At 58.7% G+C, this 22,215-nt stretch overlaps 1 protein-coding gene across 13 annotated transcripts in view; it reads right to left on the bottom strand.

Moving 5' to 3' along the window:
* Window positions 1–21,334, bottom strand: part of KRBA1 (KRAB-A domain containing 1) — a 28,088-nt gene extending 6,754 nt beyond the window's left edge. For 2 of the 13 annotated variants that reach the window (XM_082473298.1, XM_082473302.1), the window contains exons 1-17: window positions 21,117–21,334; window positions 13,001–13,127; window positions 12,473–12,592; window positions 11,659–11,793; window positions 10,612–10,764; window positions 9,766–9,897; window positions 9,376–9,558; window positions 8,345–8,500; window positions 7,503–7,721; window positions 6,842–7,015; window positions 6,247–6,420; window positions 4,148–4,300; window positions 3,463–3,645; window positions 2,449–2,655; window positions 2,230–2,361; window positions 1,190–1,294; window positions 507–752 (exon numbers count right to left, since the gene is read on the bottom strand). In XM_082473298.1, coding sequence (XP_082329424.1) covers window positions 507–752; window positions 1,190–1,294; window positions 2,230–2,361; window positions 2,449–2,655; window positions 3,463–3,645; window positions 4,148–4,300; window positions 6,247–6,420; window positions 6,842–7,015; window positions 7,503–7,721; window positions 8,345–8,500; window positions 9,376–9,558; window positions 9,766–9,897; window positions 10,612–10,764; window positions 11,659–11,793; window positions 12,473–12,592; window positions 13,001–13,127; window positions 21,117–21,128 — 2,611 coding nt within the window. In that variant the 5' untranslated portion in view covers window positions 21,129–21,334. Of the gene's footprint in view, window positions 1–506; window positions 753–1,189; window positions 1,295–2,229; window positions 2,362–2,448; window positions 2,656–3,462; window positions 3,646–4,147; window positions 4,301–6,246; window positions 6,421–6,841; window positions 7,016–7,502; window positions 7,745–8,344; window positions 8,501–9,375; window positions 9,559–9,765; window positions 9,898–10,611; window positions 10,765–10,860; window positions 11,358–11,658; window positions 11,794–12,472; window positions 12,593–13,000; window positions 13,128–21,116 lie in introns of those variants that run through there. The other 11 variants (XM_082473304.1, XM_082473308.1, XM_082473310.1 and 8 more) reach the window with 11 other exon arrangements.
* Window positions 21,335–22,215: the final 881 nt, after the last annotated feature.

The raw sequence follows: 22,215 nt of genomic DNA, 5'->3' as shown, positions 1-22,215 counted from the left end.
CGAGGCCGGTCTCTGACGTGGTGTAGGGAAGAGCTTCCTCGGGGTCGGGTGACGCAGAGCCACATCTCTGGGGACGCCCCCGCCAGGCCACTCACTACTGCGCCTGTTTCCCCCTCTGTCCTCTAAAGTCGCCTCAAACCCCGAACTTTGATTCTGGATCCATCTATTCTGGGGAAAGTCTCAATTTCTGTTTTGCCTCTAAAAAGGGTCTGCATACTTTTATGAAACAGCCAACTATTCCTGTAGGAAAACCCTGAAATGAAATAAGCAAGCTCAAGTGAGTTCAACGTGAGACTCTTCCTGCCTGTGACCCAAACGAGCCTGGAAGGCTGTTATGAAAAAGCCTTTCCCAGGCTGTGAGCCCGGGGGTCTGGCTGGCCCACCCTGCCACAGTGAGCTGAGCAGCGGGGAAAGAGGGCGGGTGGCCGTGCAGACGCTGAGCCCCCGCCAGCCCCGTGCTTGCAGGGCTCCCGACACTCGAGGGGGCGGGGAAGCCACCAGCTCACCTGTAACACCTGGGCTTCCGTCTCCGGGCCCCAGGCCCCTGGACTCTTCACCAGCCGTCGGATTCCAGGACAGGGGCCCGCAGGCTGACCCAGGAGGCTGGCAGGGCCCAGACCCCGACCTTTTCCCCAGCTGAGAGGCAGGGCAGGGACCCACAGCTGCCCCCGCGGGAAGAGCACAGAGCACTTGGGGTGTGGACACACATCGTGTTCCCAGAGCCACTCTGACCGGGGATATTTGGACACGACCTAAAAAAAAAACCCAAAACAACCAAACTTTCAACTTTCAAATACTGGTTAAACGAGATGCAAGAGGGATACACTCGGCTCGTTCGGAAGCCCGTCTCTGGGCACCAGGGCACACAGCACGAGGGTGGCCCGGGTTACTTCCGCAGTCCTCTGCGGCTCCGGCATGATGCCTCTGGCTCTCCCAGTAGGTGGGGGCTGGAGAGCAGGTGGAGAGGGCCGAGGCTGCAGGTCCCACCCCCAGTGAGGCCCCTCCGGAGACCTGCTGGAGGCCCTGTGGGTCCACGCCTGGCCCCCTCTGCTGTTTCCCGACAGGCCCACAGCCGGTGAGGAATGTGGGTACAGCCGGGGCTTGCGCAGAGGCCAAGTGGTGGGCGGAGCCACTGGCCTGAGTGCGGGGGGAGCCTCCTTCCCCGACCCTGCACCCCACCCATCCCTACCTCCTCCGGCGCTGCCCAGGGGGCCAGGCGGGCCCAGGCTCTCCAAGCACACTTCTGTCCAGGGCGGATGGGACCGGCCTCCCACCTTCTCTTCTGCTTTTCCTGCTGGGAATGAACACTGGGTCAGGCTCGGACTGAGAACTGAGGAGGCCTGGAGTAGCAGGCAGCCGTTTCCAGCTTTCCCGACGGGACAACCGCTTAGTTCCCCAGGTGGAGGGATCTCACTTGTGACACTGTTTCTGTTTACTGCCAAAGCTACTGGCAACACAACCAGGTAAGGAAGCAGGCAGCCCCCCAGATGTGGGCGACCTAGATCAGTGACCACTTGAATGACCCTACTTCTCCCTTCTTGGGCCCCAATTCCACGCTTATGCTTTAAATAAGCCAATAAAGAGTGAACCTGCCAAACCCTAGATACCCTACCCTCCACCCTAATAAAAACACAGTCAGGTCTGCGCACTCTCTCTCCCCCACACCTCGCCAGTGGGCGCGCCACGTAACCTCCACGACCTGCAAGTAATACATCCTGTGCCTCCAAGTTCCCTGATGGCTTCTGCCGAAGTGCGTCCTACAGCACACAACACTGGCTCCAGTGGGGCTCCAGTGTGTGGGGCTGGCCCGCTACGAGTAATACGAGCTGGGGTGAGGGCCCCAGGTGTTCCTAGCTGAGAGCTTCACTATCGATATACTGGGACCGACACAACAGTATATATACACGTACATACGTTATTAAGTGTGTGTAATGTGCATATATTATATACACATATTTAAAAAAATATATATATATATATATCTCAAGTTTACTGTCAGGCTTTCCAATTAAACACACTCATTTAACACTCCTGGGGCCCCATGTGCCTCAATATCCCCGCCTTCTCTCTTGGACACAGCTGAGCCTACGGGGAACTCAAGCGTGACAAAAGTAGAGAACTTTCTGGCAAGGGTCAGGCAAAGTGATGGGTGGGACTCAGAGAACCCAGTCTCTGGACCCTTGGTCCTCCTGGGGGACTTGCCCCCTTCTCAGGAGACCCCAGGCTCACCTGCACTGAGACCACGGTGGTCCCCGGTCTCGCCTCTTCTCCGGCCTTCACCAGGGCTGCTGCCAGCGCGAGGGCCGCCAGGGAGTAGGGAAGGAGGGCCAAGGCCCTTGCAGCTGGGAAGGCGGTCCCTCTCTGTCACAAACAAAGCCGGGGTCAGGGCGGTGCCTACACCCTGGGGCGGGGCTCCCGGCTCTCCCCTCCTCTCCCCAACAAGCTCACCCTGCAGGCGGGGCTGCCAGAGCTCAGGCTCCAGCCTTGGGTCTTCTCCTTCCGAGCTGCTGATGCTGGAGCTGCGGCTGGAGCTGGGGCTGGGGCTGGGGTGCGGGACAGGGTCGGCCAGGCAGGCGAAGCGCAAGGGCCCCCCGGGTAGAATCCCCTTCAGAGAGTTCTCCAGGCAGTGGAGTGGGGAGGGCTTGGTGGCTGGCCCTGGGCAAATGGCAATAAAGGAGCCCGCTGTCCATCAGCCCAATGCCAGGCAGGAGGGCCTCTGCCTCAGTGGGCAGGCTCGTGGAACTGGTCCTTTTTCAGCTCAGCCCCGTACAAGCTCTGGTGGGCCCTGGACAGCTTCCTCTCTGGCCATGGGAGGTGGAGAGATGCAAAGCCAGAGCCTGGCCCGGCCGCCAGTCACTCTGGAAAGGCCGCCGGGGACCCTTCCAGAAGTCTCAAGACCCTGGAAGCCATGAGCAGTCTGGTTCCAGCCAGGCTCTGGGTCTTATAAGCCAGGCGGCCCCTCCTACTCGCACTCACTCAGGACCAGCAGCCTGAGGAGAGATTCAGTTCTGTCCACAGGAGGCCCTCCCAAACCAGCTCTTTCTTGCCTGGTGGGAGTATTAGAAATACTGTACTTATTCAAGTGAGTCAGACCCTACCAGCCTACTTCAGCAAGTCTGGGAAGGAACTCTGCTGTGAGTTCAACTACGCTGCAGCTGCAGCAGTACGACACACGCCTCCACCCCCAGGCAACTAGTACGATAACGGAAGCAACCAGTCTTTCCCCCAGAGAAACCCAATGTCTGGATAAAAGCAGTGCTCTCCCCACTTCTTTTCAGCACACCTCGGGGTGCTCCAGACAGCAGTCTTGGGGAAATGTACACACACTCCAGCTGGCAGTCCAGAATGGGTGAGATAAGGAAGGAACAGAGGAATACAGAGGGAAGGGGAAATCTGTTCCCTCATCAAATGCTGTATCGGGAGGGAAACATGCCAGCAAGTCCCGGCGCAGAGGCAGCTCACCATCTGGGAGCCACGTCCACGGTCCTGGCCTGGCGGCCCCGGGGTCCTTGGGGCCTCGCTGGTGGCAGGCAGGGATGGTGCCAGAGGCAAGTGCCTGTGGGCTGGCCAGGCGGAGGCTCCTGGTGGGCACGTCACCCCCTCGCTGTCCCAGGTGGGCTGGCTCACAGGCCTCGCCCCTCAGTCCTGTTTCAATGAGAAGCCAAGAGGCCTGTCAGCCCGGGGGCCCCGCATTGGCACCGAGGCCAGGAAGTCACTGGACAGAGAACAACTTCTGCCATGTTGGATTCTCGGGCTCACAAGCTCCTGGAGCGGGCCATACCACAGCCCCGCAGACGCTCCCGGGAGCCTCCCGAATCCTCCAGGATCTCCTTATGCCCCGACCCAGCTACCCAGACTCCCGGCAGCCCCACAGCTCAGCGGCCGTGCTGGACGCCAAGGCACGTGGGGCCGACAGCCAGGATACAGACACTCTGCGGCCAAGGCCCCGGCTCAGGCCCGGATTTGGAGCAGCAGCAGTGGGGCTGAGTGTCCCGTCCCGCCTCACCGCCGCCAAGCCTCTGCCCAGGCCGTTTCCAGGACATCATCTCATCTCAGGCCGGGATGGGGGCCCACCAGCTGCTCTGGAAGGCTGCCGCGGAACCTTCCAGAAGTCTCAAGATCCTTCAGACGCCAGGCAGCGCTTTACCTTCCATGCCTGCCGTCCAGTTCTTGGGCTCCACTCTCCATGGCCCCCTGTGCCCTGCCGAGGAGCAGGACCAGGTGGGCTGCGGCCCAGGTGCGGGTATCTCTCTGAGGCAGTTCTCCAGGCCCTGGAGCGGGGAGCTTCCCACGGGGCTTCCTGTGAAAACCCAACACTCGCGGTCTTGGCTGGTCAGAGCTCAGTCCTGTGAACCCCAGGAGCCTCGCCTGTGCCCTGTGTCCAGTGCAGCCGGAGCTACTGGAGGAGGCGCAGGGCCCGAGGCCGGTCACGCCGGCTCAGGGCACCCGGCGGGGGGTACCTGGCCCCAAACCCGTCACTCCTGCCTCCCGGCGGCCCTGGGAGAGGCCTCCCCAGCTCGGCCGCCTACACAGAAACCGGTCAGCGGGTTGTGGTGGGGGAGATGGGCCCTGAGGCTGGAACGTCGTCAGGCTGCCTTGGCTACTCAAAGACGGAAAGGCCAAGGATGGAGCAGGTCAAGAAGGGCAACACTAATGCCTTTCAACTTGGGAAAAAACCAAATTGCCAAAATCATATTTCTAGTGACAGAGCTGTGGATACAGTAGGAACTAGATGGACTGAAATTCTTTTTCTTTTTTTTTTTGGCTGTGCCATGCGGCATGTGGGATCTTAGTTCCCCGACCATTGACTGAACCCACACCCCCGGCAATGGAAGCACGGAGTCTTAACCACTGGACCACCAGGGAAGTCCCTGGACGAAATTCTAGAAAAGGCCCTTCCTGGGTCAGCTGTCATCTCAGCCATGCTCTTTCCTGAAGGCGTTTGCTGATGCTGGGCCAGGCACAGCAGGAGAAAAGAGAAACTGCCAGAGCTTCAGGCCGCCGTGAGGCTGGAACTGCAAAGTCACAAGAGGAACCCCACAGACAGCTTTCCCCACGGACACTGCTGAGTTCTGGGGCAACACGGGGAGCTGGGGAGCTGGGCTGGAAGCGTCTACAAGGCGGCGTGAGATCGCCTGCCGTTTGGGTGACTTAGAAAACCAGGTCTGTTGATAGAGGATGCTCGAGAAGGAATGTCCTGGTCCCGACCGCAGCCCACCGCGCAGCTGCGGGGAAGAGAGGAGGGGGCAGCACAGCGCTGAGGATGCCAAGACCAAACGTGGAAGACGCCAAAGGGAAGCATGAAGACAGAAAGCACGGTGCAGAAGCTGCGCGCAGGATGCCGGGCCACACGCAGCGTCCCCGGAAGTCGCAGCAGCGGGTGGCTCAGCACCACAGGGCAGCAGAGGGGGGCAGACGCCACCCTTCCTCCGCACCCTTCCTCCGCACCCTTCCTCCGCATCCTTCCTCCGCAAGCTTCCGTAGCTTTTAAGCAAGACTGAACGATCTATTACCTACTAAGAACTAAAAATTAAGAAGAAAATTCGGCTGCATGTTGGGAGGTAAAAGCCCCCACACCCAAGGGGCTGACCCGTGGCAGGTGCAGGAACCCAGGCCCAGGGACACCGGAGGCCCCAGGCCGGCCCGATGGCCCCGGCTGGCCTGGTGCAGAGCCCTGGGTGCAGCTCCAGGCCTTTCCACTGACAGTGGGTGAGGCCAAAACACAGAGGAGAGCCCCGGGGACCGGCTGTCCACGGACAAGGCAGATGGAGAGCACAGGGATTATTCAGGTGGAGAAAAAGGTCCAGTCCTGCAAGGTCCCAAAGAGGGGACAGCTCACACGGAGGCCTCCACGAGGAGGTACCCCGACGCGCAGCCGCCAAACACACCCTCTAAGGTGGTTTCACACAAACCTCACGACGTTTTTCCTGAAGTTGGAAAGTCAGTGGATATGACAGACACTGACTTCTTCGTGGCTGGGATAAGGAAGAATTTGATGTTCAAGGAGATCTTTTTACTTTTTAAGACATCTTAGATGTTGTCCTGCCCCTTCTGAGCCAAGTCACTAAAAGAGACCCCCGTCCCCCAAAACAGGCCCTGCGTCTGCTCCCGCCGCGGCACCCCCGCTCTGCTGCCGGCACCGGGCACGATGGCCTGACTTGGTTGCACCGGACACATGGGGGTGGGCGGGGGGGGCCTCCCGTCCGTCCCCAGAATCCACGCCCAGCCTCAGGCCGGCCAGCTCACCTTTTCCAGGCCGATGCCCCTGGCTGCCCTCAGGGCTCTGGAAATCCAGGTCCCCGTCAACGCTGCTGGACGAAGAGAAGCTGGTGGGGGTGCCTTGGGAGCCTGCAGGGAGGGCAGGGCTGTCTCTCGTGCAGCCCTGCAGGCCCAGAGCCGGAAGAGGCCCCAAGACCACCTCTGCGGGAAACAGCACAGCTGGCGTCACGGGAAAACCACAGGAGATGAGGTCCCCTGGGCCCTGGGCTGTGGACGGGCACCCAGAGCTGCCCCAACACCTCTCCCACTGGGATCTCCCCTTAGGTTAGGGCACTCGTGGCGCTGATTAAAATCCCGTAGCACGTTAACCCACATAAACCCAACCACTGGTCTTGTGAGCCTAGAGGGTAAGTGAACCTCTCAGTGGAGACAGTGGGCAGAAGAGTTTAACTGGCTTCCATCAAATGCAGGGGCTGTTTGGGGGTAGGCATGAGAGGGGGCTGGGGTAGAAGGGCTGCACCCCTGAGGCCTGGGATGAGGAGGGGGGACCTGACGGTGTCCTTGGCATCCCCCGTTCTGTGCACAAGGACAAACGCCACGCCGAGCCCATGACGCAGTCTACCTTTGCTGTGTGATTCGAGGCGCTGCAGCTCGGGCCTCTGAGACCCAGGGTCTCCTGGCTGGGGGCTCCGGGACCAAGAGCTGGCCGGCGGCTGGGAAGGTAACGACCCACTCAGGGGGATGCCCCTCAGACAGGCCTCCAGGGCTTCCAGGGGTGAGCTCGAGGCGCTGCCGGCTGGGACAGGGGAGATGCCCCATCACCATCTCTGGCCCATCCCCCCGGCCCAGCCCCGGCTGGCTGCCTGGCCTGCCTTCCGCAGGGGTGGCGAGTCCTGTACCAGGCGTGGGAGCCTGCCAGGCAGGACGCCCTTCTGTGCGGGCTCTGATCTGCTTTCTGCTCCCCAATCTGGGGAAGCGACGCCAGCTGTACCCAGGCCCAGGGGCAGGGTTGGGAGAGCCACACGTAGGGGCCAGCTTCCCGACAGTTGGGAATTCTCTGCAAGACCACGGTCCTTACAATGGAAGGCTTCCTGGGCAAGGGCCTGGGTTAAGGAGGACGGGGATTAAGGGAAGGGATTAACTGCCTGAGAAGGACGGCCAGGTGGATGCCTCTCCGCCCAGGAGACAGGCAAGTGCCCCGGCCCCTGTGGGCTGGCAGAACCTTGTTGGGGGCGCGGAGAACCCCACCTGGGAAGACTCGAGCAGACAAGCCCAGGCCTCACCTCGAGCTGCAGAGCCCCAGCTGGGCACTCGGACCCAGGCGGTGCCTCCATTGTCTCCGGGGCCGCCCGCGGCAGAAGGGCCGTGGGTCCGCTTGCTGAACTGACAGGATGCGGGCTCTGGGGGCCCCTGGGCCCAGCCGTCCTCCACCTTCACTGCAGAGAGCACGCTGCCAGCTCCAGGCCCAGGCCCGGGGGGAGGGGTCTGGAGGGGGCGGAGCCCTGTGGGAAGCCCCTCGTGAGGCCTTCATAGGGTTAGGACGGGGCATCCAAGGCCCCCGGCCTCCACAGCCGTCTCAGCTCCAAGGTCGTCGCTGCTCAATCATCAGCAGATGGACCCAGTCCCACCCCCGCCTCCAGAGATTTCTGCTGAGGGGTGATGCCACGCAGCCCCCCCCCCAGGCAGCACCGAGCCAGGGTCCTGCCTTCAAGGGCGGCACGACCATCTCAGATCGACTTTCTCAAAGTTCTGGGACGCTGATGACCAGTGGTGAGCCCAGGCGAATGTGACAAGAATCCCCTCGTCAAAATGATACCCGGCATGTCTACTGCCTGGAGCTATGCCTCCTATTTTCCGTCTCTCTCCCTCCCAACCATCCCCTCCTTCCTTCTGGAACCCTCAGCTCCTACTGTAAGAGCCAATCTGGAATGTTACCGCATTGCTGCACCTCCTACATGCCTACGCCCTTTTACAGCATGATCCCCGACGTCTGGCTACTCCAACCGACACACTGATGTGTGCGCCCAGGTGTCTGGCTGTGGAGGGTCACCTACTGCCCTGCTTGGAGCGGAGAAAGGCAACGGTTGACGTCCAGGGGCCTCCCTGCCCAGCCAGTGGCCCTTACCTCCAGAATTCCTTTTCCAGGCCCCTGGGTCCTCCTGCAGCCGTGGGTCCCTTGCTCCTGAGGGGCTGGGTTGCTTGTCCCGGGCCTCTGGGATCTCCTTCAGACAGTTCAGCAGACCCTGGAGGGGACAATCCCCTGAGGCTGTCTCTGTCTTCACTACAGAAAAAAGGAACACATGTTCCCCCTGAATCGGTGACTTCAGTCTCGGTGACAAACCACCAAAAGAGGAATTCAGTTAAAAGGTCCAAGGCCAGAAATCTGGAGATGCAGGTCTTCTTATAACTCACTCAGCCTTGCACAGGCCACTGTCTTCTTAGTGCTTGGTTTAAAAATGCCTGTCTACACACCTCCCAGAACTGGATGGATGAAAGGAGGATGTGGAAATGCACCGTACGGGCAGAGCATATGGTGCTACTCTGAGTACAAACGAAGGAGGTGGGCGGGCTGGGTTGCTACTTGTAGATGGTTCTCTGGGCCCTGAACAGAACTTAACTTGAGGAGGCCCAAGCTTTTTACACACACACACAGCGTGTACCTAAGCCTCACAACAGCCCTCTGAGGTGGGAACAATTATCCCCTTTTACAGACTGGAAACCAAGGCTCAAGGCCTTGAGGAGCCTCGCACAGTCTGCCCAGCTAACAGGCGTCAGGGTCCAGGGCTGGGGCTCCTGCCTCCACCACGTCACCCTGCTCCCCCAAGCCCACCGCAAGCATCCCACTTCGTGTGAACATGAAGTGACACTCACTCATCATCTCCTCCTCAGGTGTCCCATATTAGGACGAGTAAAGAACCCAAAGAATCCAGGGCAAAGTCTATTTCTGAGTTTTCTTATACCAGCTGACCAATGCTGTTCCCCTAAGACAGCCATCTGGCTCCAGAAATGTGACACTAATGATACGGGAACGGCCAAGTTGGCAATGATCCTTAGGGAGGATGTTATATTTATAGACAAGGATCTATCAAAGGGCAATTCGAGCTTTCTGCGGGCTCAGAAACCTTGGCGCGAGGAGACGGGTCCGCAGAGACTCACCTGCCCAGGGCGGGCTCCCAGGCCGCGGCTCTGCTCCGGTCAGCGGGGACGCACCCAGGCTGGGGACGGGCGGCAGTACGCTCAGGGGCCGCTCGGGGTGTTGGGGCTCGGGCTCGAGGATTTCCTTCAGGCAGTTGATGAGGCCTTGCAAGGGGCTGTTCCCAGGAGAGATTCCTGCAGCTCCTGCAAGGCCAGCACGCTCAGGGCAGCCCTGAATGCGGCAGCTGTGGGACCTTCAGGGGTCAGATTTCCCACCCGTGAGAATGGGGACGACGTCTGACCGCCATGTCGGGCTGTCGGGAGGCTGAGGTGGGAGCCACACGATGCCTCCCTCTTCCCACCTGCTCAGCTCCGGCGCAGGCCCCGCCCTCAGGAAAGCCAGCCCCTCACCTGCCCCCGTGGTCCCTCTCCCCCGAGTCCTGTGGCCCTTCCACCTGCCGGGGCTACAGGTGGGAGGGCTAGGCTCCTCGCTGGGGGCTCCTGGGCTTTCCTCCTCCACAGGCCTCGGCATGTCAGCAGCTTCTGTTGCAGGAGACAGGAAGGCCTCTCTAGCCCCAGCTCCTGACCCTGAGAAGTCACCCAGGATCTGGTCCCCCGAGAGGACAGGCCTCTCCAGGCTCTAAATCCCTGAGGGGCAGCCAAGTCCTGGGAACGTGGATTTGCGGCAGAGCCAGCTCCCGCGGGCTTGTTCCAGAGTCCATCCTGGGGAAGGCGGGGTCTTTCCCTGTTTCCTTCTGGTGTAAATGTAAACACAAGACTGTTCACTCCGGACCCTCCCCCAACCCCAGCCTCTGACTTTGGCTCAGCAGGTCATGCCCACAGCCTCAACACGCAGGCCCAAGCCTTGTACATATGTTTCTCAAAGCTGGGCACGTGGCAAAGGTGCCAGGTGACACCTGAAACTACAGGCTAAATGGGGTATGTTTTTCAGGAGTGCCAATTTTATGCCATATTAATTTGAAATGTTTCAGATAAAAACAGATATTCAGACAAATGTATAATTTGCAAAAATTGTAAAATAAAATGAGACCCAGAGAAATTCCAGTGGCCACCTTGTCCTCCCCGACTATTAACGCTGCCCTGGCGAGGAGCTCTGAGAGTCAGGGCCGGTGCCACAGGCACGCCACACACAGCACCCTGCGAGTGGGGCCGAGCATCCCGCATCTTTGCCTGTCCACGGGTGGAGGCCCAGCACTAGGCCTGCTCCCTGGGGCCCCCGTGCTGGGTCATACTCACTGATGGGGAGGGGGCTCCCCTGCCCCCTGGCTCTGGGTGGGCTGCTGGATGAGCTGCCGCTGGGCATGGTGGCCAGGCCAGGCCGGCTGACAGGTGTGTCCGGAAGGCAGCCGAGCAAGCCTCGGAGAGGGCAAGTATCCCCCATCACAGCTGCTGTTGGGGGGCGGGACACTGGAATTACGCCCGGCAGGAGGTAAAATGCCCCCACCATTGTCCCATCCTGGCCCTTCCCTGCCATGTTCCACTAACAATGACCAGGACGTCAGTAACCTCTGCCCTGTCATCCCTGGGCTCTGACACGTAGATTCACAGTCAGGTCTTGTTCTGATAAGATCCTTCTCACCCGACCATCAGCTGAGGGACTCAAAGGAACCCTACGGGCTGGGGCTGCTGGGGACAGACCCCTGAGGAGGTGAGAGTGCCTGGCGAGCAGAGCTCGGGGAAGGAGGGAGAGTCTGGTGAGGCGGGAAGAGTGCAGGCTGGGGGGGGCCTGGCCACTCATCTACAGAACAGGGCCGGCCTCGCCCACCACGCAGGGCACGCCACGATGGGGGCCCCAAGGGCATGGATGAAGCCAGGTGGAGCCACTAGAGAAGAGTCAGAAGCTGCTGTCTCACCACGATCCAAGCACTCTCAGAGGACAGGCACGCCGCCCGGGTTCATGCAGTGGGGCGACTCCACCCAGGGCCGGGCAGGGGCTGGGCAGTGGGGCGACTCCACCCAGGGCCGGGCAGGGGCTGGGCAGTGGGGCGACTCCACCCAGGGCCTGGCAGGGGCTGGGCAGTGGGGCGACTCCACCCAGGGCCTGGCAGGGGCTGGGCAGTGGGGCGACTCCACCCAGGGCCGGGCAGGGGCTGGGCAGTGGGGCGACTCCACCCAGGGCCGGGCAGGGGCTGGGCAGTGGGGCGACTCCACCCAGGGCCTGGCAGGGGCTGGGCAGTGGGGCGACTCCACCCAGGGCCGGGCAGGGGCTGGGCAGGCGCACAGCGCTGCCCACAGCTTGAACTTGTCTGTGGGATGCAGAGGGACCGCCCGCTGTCGACTCACCCTCGGGGCTCGCCCCCTCCCCGTCCAGGCTGGCTCCTCCGCTCTCAGGGCTGACTTCCCCGAACAGGAACTCTGGGATCTCCTTCACCAGCTGCACCAGGGCGCTGAGGTGCAGGCTGTGCTGGGGGGCTCCTCCTGCCGAGAGGCCACAGGGAACCCCCCGCGTTAGCTCGGCACTCATGCTGCTGCTTGCGGCGTCACGCTGCGTCTCATGTAATCCTCCCACCACGTGAGGGGCAGCAAAGGAGAGACCCGTGTCCATAGACAAAGAGGACCTGGGCTCAGGGCAGGCGACCTGCCCACGGCACAGCCAGGAGCAGGACGCTGGGGACCACGGGTAACTGAGCTCCTGTCGCTCGTTCCCTGTTACTCCTCCGAGGGGACCGCCAAGGAGGGCTGCCTCCCCGTGCCCTGCCACTATCTGGGCCCCTGCCTTTCCTGGCACCCCCTGGACCACATCCACCGCCCAAAGTCTCTGGACCTTCAGGGGCTGCAGGCTGGCTCTGCACGGGTGGTGGCGGGAAGGGGGCCTAAGGGGGGACAACTCTCCAAGGGTGACCCCAGCTTTCTTCTGAGCACTTCATGCGATGGGCAACAGTGTACCAGGCTCCTGGCCCAGAGGGGTGAGGGGTGAAAGGTCACAGAGGGGTCGGTGTGGCGAGGTGGGGAGGGTTGAGGTCCCAGCGTCCCGGAAGGAACGGAGCCAGGGGCTGAGGACACGTGGGAAGGACACGAGTGAGTCCACCTGGGCCTAGCCTACCCAGGAGGACCAGGACCCCAAAAGGGCCTGCCCTCGCCTGCCAAGATTACTCACCCAGGGGCCCTCCTCCCCGAGGAGGCTCCGGCCCATCACCAGCACAGCTCCCGCCCCCCGTGGCTCCTCCAGGCTCCGAGGGAGACAGGAAGGCAGAGAGGGGCAGCAGCTCCACTGTCCCTGGGGAGGAAAAGAGGGACAGTCCCCCGGGAGCGGAAGCCGGCCTCCGCCCTCCCACACGCGATCACGCCAGCAGCCCAGGCACCTGCAGTCCATGCACCTGTGCACGTGTGTGTCCGTATGACCACCCAAATCCCAGGGCCCGTCAGAACCTCAGGGACCAGTGCTGTTTCGCCAGTTTTTTAGGGCCCCCACTGAATCACACCCAGCACCCTAGTACAGTCCACAGAAACAAGAGCATAAAAGACCCGCGAGGCCCCCAGCTCGGCGCAAGGCTCTCGACGCCACCTCATTGTGTAAACAAAGCCCAAGGCCCGGTGGGTCCCGGGGTCCAGAGCGACTCAGGACCCGCGTGGTGCTGACCCGGCCTCCCGTCCACCCGTCAGCCAGCTCCTGCCTGCTCCTCACCCAGGGAGGCCAGCGTCTCGTAGTTCTCCCGCATCACGTCCAGGTAGAGCGCCCTCTGCCCCTCCCCCAGCAGCCGCCACTCGTCCTCGGAGAACCGCACGGCCAGGTCCTGGAAGGCCATGGACACCTGTGGGCACAGTCTCAGGGGAGTTGGCTGGTTCCCTCCCAGCAAGGCCAGCCTAGTCACCCTCAGCTTGGTGACGCAGCCTGTGGCTCCAGCTGGACACCAGAGAGGGGGGAGCAGTGACAGAGAGCATCGGGAGGGCGCCTGACACACGGGAACGGGCCAAGGGGCAATGGGAATCTGCTCAAGAGACAGTGACGGGGGTCAACTGTGTCCCCCAAAAGATACGCCGACGTCTTCACCCCAGTACCTGAGAATGTGGCCTTATTTGAAAATAGGGTTGCTGCAGATGTAATTAGTTAAGATGAGGTCATAATGGAATAAGGCAGGTCCTTAATCCAATATGACTGGTGTCCTTAAAAGAAGAGGAACAGAGACAGACCCACAGGCAGGAAAAGTCCATGTGACAATGGAGACAGAGGTTGGAGTGACGCAGCCACAAGCCAAGGAATGCCCAGGGCCACCAGAAGCTGGAAGAGGTGAGGCAGGATCCTCCCACAGAGCCTTTGGAGCAGGCTTCATAAGATTAAAGAAACATTTTGTCCTAATTTCTTTAAAAATAGTCATTAAGTGGGCTTTAAAATGCCCGCAAGACCCTAGAAGATGACCAGCATCTAGTAGGCATGAATTTTAAATACAGCAAAAATTAACTTCATGCAAACTTAAGCACAAAGTTTATATTTATATTAAGCAGAATATAAATTACGGGAAGGGTCCTTCTGGCTTAGGAACAAATGCTAAACTATTTATCTGTAAGAAAAAAATTATTAAATAAAATGAAGACACTCCTAATAAAGCAAAGATAATCTACTGCCTTGTTTCATCAACTCAAGTCAGTGATTTTAAAAACCATCGCTGCGGGACTTCCCTGGTGGCGCAGTGGTTAAGAATCTGCCTGCCGGGCTTCCCTGGTGGTGCAGTGGTTGAGAATCCGCCTGCCAATGCAGGGGACACAGGTTCGAGAGCCCTGGTCTGGGAAGATCCCACATGCCGCTGAGCAACTGGGCCCGTGAGCCACAACTACTGAGCCTGCGCGTCTGGAGCCCCTGCTCCGCAACAAGAGATGCTGCGATAGTGAGCGGCCCACGCACTGCGATGAAGAGTGGCCCCCGCTCGCCGCAACCAGAGAAAGCCCTCACACAGAAACGAAGACCCAACACAGCCAAAAATAAATAAATAAATAAATAAATTTAAAAAAGAAAAGATGACTACTATCTTTAAAAAAAAAAAAAAAAAATCCGCCTGCCAACACAGGGGACACAAGTTTGAGCCCTGGTCCAGGAAGATGCCACATGCCGTGGAGCAACTAAGCCCGTGCGCCACAACTACTGAGCTTGTGCTCTAGAGCCCGCGAGCCACAACTACAGAAGCCCATGCGCCACAACTACTGAAGCCCACGCGCCTAGAGTCCGTGCTCCGCAACAAGAGAAGCCACCGCAATGAGAAGCCTGCACACTGCAGCGAGAGTAGCCCCCGCTCACCACAACTAGAGAAAGCCCGCACGCAGCAATGAAGACCTAACATGGCCATAAATAAATAAATAAATTTAAAAACCGTCACCACTACCAACCGTGGCCTTGTCATTGTCACCAATGGCATCCGCTCCTACTCTGCCTGTCTCCCGCTGACCACTGGCACCACGAGGACACACCCGGCTGGAGGCAGCCTCTCCACGGGCTACCTGCCTTTGGTCCAGAGTCCGAAGGCCCACAAGTGGTCAGACACCGCAGTCTCTTCCTCCTCGGCCCCCTGTGCATTCTGACCACCGGACAGCCGCTCAGCAGGCCAGCGGGCTCTCCTGAACTAACCTCTGCCCCTCTGGCCGGGTATGGGCACCTCCTCTCGGGAATACACTCAGACGCCCTCCGAAACATCTCTCAAAGAGCCACCCCCATCTCTTCCTGGCCTTCTGGGCAGATAGATCGTAGCCGACGTTCAGGTCCGTATGGAAGAGCAGGCCTGACGCTGCTGCCCCGAGAAAGGCTTGCCTGCGAGGCTGGCCTGAGGCTGGTGTTGGGGAACTTGGATTTTGGGAGGTTCCCACTGTTTCCTGACTGATAAGGATGGGTTGCTGGGCCCAGACTGTTTGTACAAACAGTGTGGCCTATGCTGAACACTGCTTTCCTTCTGGGACTCTGGGATTTCAGTACATGCCAGGAGAAGGGTGCCTACGTGGCCTGCCCCCAGTGAAAACCCTGGGTGCTGAGTCTCTAGTGAGCTTCCCTGGGAGAGAACATTTCACACCGGTTGTCACAACTCATGGCTGGAAGAACTGAGTACGACCTGTGTGACTCCACCAGGAGAGGACGCCGAAGCGTCTCCTGCTCCCTCGGGACTCTGCCCCCGTGCCTTTCCCCTCGGCCGATCGTGACTGTGTCCTCTGGCTGTAATGAATCACATAGTTGTGAATACAACTATACGACGGGTCCCGGGAGTCCTCCTAGCAAATCACTGACCCTGGGGTGGTCTCAGGGACCCCGACACAGGGCCCCATTGCACTTCCCAACAGGACACGAGCACTGTGAGGGCCCAGAGGGTGTCCCCCCGGCACATCTGGCAGGGAGGCCTCACGACCCAGTCTGGCCCTAGTTTTGCAGCCTCATCCCCCGCTGTTTCCACTCGCGCCTCCCTCCTGGCATCCACAGCCCCCCTGCCTCGCTCTGTCCTCTGTTCGTCTCTGCTCCTCTTCTTCCTTCTCTCCCTCCCAGAGTCCGAATCCCAGCCAGGCTTGGGAACCCTGGGGCTGGTGGAGCAGGGAGACACTTTGGTTAGGGATTCCCTGTCTGCTCTGCGGACCGTGATGGCATAAAATTTGTTTTTAAGGCAGAACAAGGAAGCTTAAGCGTAACATTCTCCCTGCCGGTACTGGGCCCCCCTAACGTGCAATGGGCGTCTACATCATACATCTACATCATACGTTAAGCAGACCTGCTCAAAGGCAGGAATGTCTGCTCAACCATAAAGATCAATGCGTTTTTTCCTTCTTCATTCTTTTCCTAATTCTGTACGGGGTCATGGTGACCTACTGTACGTGTAGATCTGGGCTGTGTACCTTTGGTGAACTTTATGTAAAATGTCAGTGTGTCATTCTGACAAATGATCCTTTGTCTCTAGAGTGTACATAACTGTGCCTTCGACCTCTAACAAGTGCAACAGTCCGCAGAGTTTTCTGAAAGACTGTCTCCCGGGTTATAATCCTCAGGTTGGCGTGAATAAAATTCTCTATTTCTCCTTTAGATCGACTACTGGTTAATATTTTGTCAATGTTCGGGAGGCTCAGACTTGTCCCAACAGGCCCAGGGGCTGAATGGCCACAAACACTGCCAGTGGGCTGGGTACACACGTTTACAGACGCTGTTGTGATGAACACATGTGTGTCCTTTAAAGGTAATACTGAATTTATTTTAAAATACATGGAAAGGCTAAATTCTAATGTACTAAGTTTTCAACATTAAGAAAGAGGGTCACAGAATCAAAAAGGTTGGAACCCCCTATCAGTAGTCCCACTCTCTCACCACCACAGCCAAGGAAAAGTGGGGAGGGGGCAGGAGAGGGTCAAGGAGTTACAATTACTTCACTCTCTTTTCCCTTAGACACTCAATTACGTGTTAAACTCCCACTATGACCAATGCGCTAGAGAAGAGTAAGTGTCCCCAGAACCTGGAAACAAGTCAAACCAAGCCCTGGGGGAAAGATCAGCCACCTGGAGGGGACCTAGCGATGGCAGGGAGTTTGGAAGCCCCAGGTCCTGGCCTTTGGACCTGTCAGGGAGGCTGGAGGGCAGGCGGAGGGGCTGGAACCGGGTCACTGCTGCCCGAAGGGAGAAGGCACCAACACTGCGGCACTGTCACCATGGACCAAGCCTAGAGAAGGGCACTGGGGGCTCCAGAATCTGTCTGGGCTTCCTGGCCTTGCCCAGGTGACAAGAGTCTCTGTCCTGCACCGCAGGGCTCTTCCTAAGGGAGACGGATGCTTCAGGCCATCCACGATGCCAGCTTATCCAGCAAACCTCTGTGCTCGGACTCCGTTAACCCTGGGCTTCCCATGCAGATTTCACGTTAGGTGGTCAAACACTTAATCGGCCACCATATAGTTCCAGTTTGATTGTCAGCTCTATTCTTCACCGTAAGTTAAGGAACTGGCATATTCTCTGTCCTTTGTGAGTCTGGTTAGTGTACGTTGATCCCCAAGAACTATAAGGGGGGGGGTGCACCAACCGACACCAGGCTCTGCAGCTGCAAAACAAAAATGCCACCCAAAACACACGCCCATTTTATAGGAGGCCGGTAAGGAGAGCCAAGGTGGGCTTCGAGGCCACGTCTTCTCCACCTCCTGGCAGCTCCACACAGGGCTGGCTCTGCAGGTCCCTTAGCTCAAGGGAAGAACACGCTGATCCCAGCTACCGAGCTGCAGAGGGCCCGCCTTGCTAATGAGGCCCCTCCCCCGGCCCTCTCTAGGGGACACCAGCCACGCTGAGAACTGACACGGCCTCAACACCTCCCTATCTGGAGACGAGAGCTGGGGTCGTGGCACCTTCTCTGCCTGTACACTTTCCCCAACACGCCACATTTTATATGTGGACCAGGTGCGCGAGACCCCAGCCAGCCTCTCAGCTCCATCCATCTCTGTCCCTCCCTCTAACACCCACTTGGATGCTAAGTGAGAAGTCACACACAGGGGGCCTAAACACCAGCGGAGGGGCGATCCCTACACGCTTCTGAGCACTTCAGGTCTCTCGTTTGGTTGACAGGACGGCCCTACGCGGGCAGCTGCTCAGGCACTTCATCCTGGGCTTGGGGCGAAGGTTCCAAAGCACGGAGGGGTGATGCAGCATGAGCAGGCAGACAGCCAGGGGCCAAGTCGAGGACCCTAGACTGTGCTTGACTGTGACTATAACCTATCAGAAGATCGGTAAACCTTAACAAACCAAGCATCAAACATCCACTTTTATTTTTTTTGGCCACACCTTGCAGCATGCAGGATCTTAGTTTCCAGACCAGGGATCGAACCCACGTCCCCTGCATTGGAAGCACAGAGTCTTAACCACTGGACTGCCAGGGAAGTCCCAAACATCTGCTTTTTAGAAAATCATTATTACCCAGTACAGTTTGTAGTGATAGATTATGGGAGTATCTGTAACAAACAAATTCTCATGCTCAGTAACCTCTTAATAAAAGCTGAACTTTTAACAAGATTTTCAAGGTGGTGATGGAGGGGAGGGGTAGGGTCTTGGGTAAAAATAAATGATCCTGTAGCCACTGATAATGGCAGAGTCCAAATGGCATGGCCCTGGCTGGAGCAGGAAGTGGGGAGAGTAAGGCAGCAGAGCCAAGTGGCAGTTCTGTTGCAGAGCTAGTTCAAGTCAGCAGACAGCTTCTCTGTTTGTCAAACTGGGTGAAAAATACTCTGTGTCCTTATCTTCTCCCATCAGAAGCTATTTACTACCTAACATCTAAAAAAACAGAAGGGCTTTTAGGTTCAAATGACTTACTTCAGAATTTCCTTTTAATTAGGACTGATTTTGTCACCTCACCTTAGATCTACTAAATCATGATTATGTTTAGCGCTTTCAGAGCCCAGAAATTGACATTTTCAAGCTTCCCAGATGATTCTGACACATTCTAAGTTTAGAATCACAGGGCCAGGGGAGAGCTGCCGTCCAGTCACGGCCGGAGACTGGGCAGAACCTGCCCGGCCTGCCGGAATGAAAACTACTCGGCTGAACGGGACCCTCTCCTCCCACCAGGGGCCAGCTGTCCACCATAGCACGTCTGTGAGCTAGAAATCACCGACAACTGCTGTACACCTTTAAGGCGCAGTGAACATTTAGTGCCAACTTCCACTCACAACAGGGGGTGTTCTTCAGTTTCTACTTGAACACCTATAGCAACGGAGGGCTCACCACAGTCCCATTGGTGGCCTGATCTGTCAGTTAAGAAGTTCTGGAACACGAACGGGCAGAGTGTGGGGCTTTGGGCTTGACCTCAGGAGCCAGGCTGCTGGAATTCCAATCCCTGCTTTGCTTCATATTAGCTAAGGGCTCAGCAAACTCGTCTATAAAACGGGGATCAAAACAACCTCTCTCGGGACTTCCCTGGTGGCGCAGTGGATAGGACTCCGTGCTCTCAATGCAGGGGGACCGGGTTCGATCCCTGGTTGGGGAACTAGATCCCACATGCATGCTGCAACTGGGAGTTCGCATGCCACAACTAAGGAGCCCGCCTGCTGCAACTAAGACCTGGCGCAACCAAATAAATAAATATTAAAGGAAAAAAAAAAACCTCTCTCATAGGGATGTTGTGAAGATTAAGTGAATTAACATAGGAAAAGTGCCTGGAACAAATGCTGGGACGTGATAAGTGCTACGATTCCTATTCTTACAGCCGAATCTGTCTGCCTAACGTCCATCTGTAGGTCACAGCCGGCCACCTCCAGCTACAGAGTGGGCTCTTACACACACCATTCCTGACCTTGAGTGCCTCTTTATCTCCTGGCTAAATATACCAGCTCTTTTAGACATCTGGAAGAGATGTTTTCCAGGCCATTCATCACCTCAGCCAAAAGATAAACTCTTGTATGACAAAGTTCTTATAAAACGTGAACGGGAATTGATCGTGGCCAGGGGAGGTGGTTCCATCAGTAGTCTCCCCCTACCCAGAAAAAGGAGAGGAAGAGAGTGTGTGTGTGTGTGTGTGTGTGTGTGCGCGCGCGCGCACGCGCACGGAAGAGGGAGGGGGCAAGCATGATGTGCAAACACTCAGGCCACAGACACGGCCTTCAGGTCCTTCTCAGCGCAAACCCGCTCTCCCAGCATGTTTCAGGCTCAGACTCGGGCTTCCAGATCAGATCCCGAACCCTGCTGCCCCCACGTGCGGGCTGTGCTCCCACGCCCGAGCATCTGGCAGTCACGCTGGACAGGAAGACAGGAGACCGACCCTGTCCCTCTCCCTCTGTGACCTACCACTCCTCAAGGCCACTCCTGGGCACCTTCTCCATGAAGCTACACAGTGGGAGGACACACTCCAGAACATGAGATCTAAAAGCTCCAACCCCTCATTGTATAGAAGAGGAAACTACGGTACGAGGAGGCCTGAGCATGGGGCCAGCGGGCATATCTGAGCTGGGGTGTCCGTGGGCTCCCTAACTACACGGCCAGATCTGCAGAGGGGACTGCCCTTGTTCCCACAGCATCCAAACTGCTTGGCTTCTCCCTTTCTCCCAGGAGCTTGTGGGGCATTCATGTCGCCAAGGTCCTGGCACAGCGCTGCTCTGCCTGGCCACAGACTGCCCCAGCCACTCTCCCAACACCACCACCCCCTCCCCCGCCCTTAAACCATGGAGCCCACGGTTGTCTGAGGTTGGCCCAAGCTCATGAGCCACCACAATTACAGAGCTGGCCCCAGGGGCCCACCCAGCAGAACGTGCAGCAACTCCCCTTTGGTACCATCAGGTTTCCTAGCACCTTCACACAACTTGCCCAAACTGGTCCCAGGCTATGACAGATGGGGCTCTCCCTCCACCTCTCGGACCTACGCATCTCATCTAATGGATAAAACCTGGTACCTTGTTCTATGCCCTCCCCCCCCGCCCAGAGTCCAGGATCCTACCAAGAATGAAAGTGAACAGATTTACTCATTCTCCTTAGGCCTTCGTGCCCATCGCTCCCAGTATAATTTATCATTAAAAGCCAAGAAGAGAGGGTGACGCTTAATCCAAAGGAACGAGTTTCCAAAGGTGGAGAGAGACTCCAAGAATGCGTACACTGCGGGGCGGGGAGAAGGGAGGGGGGCGTCCGGGGACCTGGACTTCTCCGCACCAAATCCTGCGCACCAGCACTCCCCCCACGCCCGGCCAAAGTTGGCGGGTCCCAGGCTCGCCCCCGCCCTCCAGGCACGCACAGCGCCGCGCGGAGCAGACCCGCCGCGGCGTCCGTCTGTTCTCGCCGGCTGGCGGCGGGGTCCCGGCTCGCGGCGCCGTCCGCGCTAGCCTTACCTGGCGCGCCATCCCGGACTCAGCCTCCGCTCCTGGCTTCCGGCACGGCCGGGGGCACCCGCTCCCCGCCCACAGGCTGCGCCGCGACCCTCGGCGGCGGCAGCGACCTAGGGCGGCGCAGGAGGAAACCGGGCCGAGCGCGCAGGCCGTTGAGGAGGGGCGGGGGTGGGGCGTCGCATCCCAAGAGAGGGGGACCAGCCTCCGCGGCCCTCCGGGCGCAGGCGCGAACTACACTTCCCAGAAGGCGCCGCGGCGCCGGCCGGAGGAGGGGCGAGGTGAAGGCGGGGCGAGCCTGGTGGGCGCCCTCTCCCCACTGGTTCAGCCGAGACCCCGAGAAGCTGCCAGGGGGGTTTGGCGCCGGGATCTGCCGGGTGGTCAGCTTGCGGTGTGCTTGCCCGCGTAAACCCATCCATCCACACATCCATCCATCCATTCTGGCATCCAATATTTACTGAGCGCACCCTATGTGCCAGGTGGGATGCTCGGATTAAATGGGAACCGCCTCTCCCAGAGGACGCGTCCCGTAAACCGACCTTGACTAGGGCCGCCGGGGAGGCGTGGGGGAAGCGGGTCCCGAGAGGTGCGGAGGGGGCTGCAGGCCAGACCGCTCGGCTGGGATAGTGTGTGGGTCAGAGTGGCTGCCTGACCCCAGCACATGCTCAGATCTGTCACCCCGCTCCCGCGCTCGCCATAGCATTGACCCGTGTGCCGCTATATCTGTGTGATTATTTGCTGGTCTATTTTGTTGATTGTGGTAACCCCATAAGTTCCTGACACGTAGTAGGTCCTCAAGTAAATGTGGTGAATGAATGAAGCGTGAGCCCACCATTCTCCAGGTCAGAAAGGAAGCAGCGGGGCTTGGGGAGAGTGGCGGACTCCGGGGAGAGGACCCCGGCTGAGCCCAACAAGCCTCATTCCTGGTCTGGAGGACCCCGGTTAGGACAGCTCGGAGAAGGTGGGCTTCTGGGGCAAACCTGCTCTGCTTGACAGAGGCTTACAGGAGCAGAGGAAGGCCGGGTCCAACGAGGAGGAGGCGCCTGCCGCCCAGGGAGCCCTTCCCCACTCCCGCGCCCCGACAGTTCTCTTCCTCTGGACTCTT

The sequence above is a fragment of the Balaenoptera physalus genome, assembly GCF_965194825.1.
Source record: "Balaenoptera physalus genome assembly, chromosome: 8".
NCBI classification, from domain to species: Eukaryota; Metazoa; Chordata; class Mammalia; order Artiodactyla; family Balaenopteridae; genus Balaenoptera; species Balaenoptera physalus.
The sequence above is the reverse complement of the archived record's forward strand: the minus strand, read 5'-3'. Positions and strand labels throughout refer to the sequence as shown.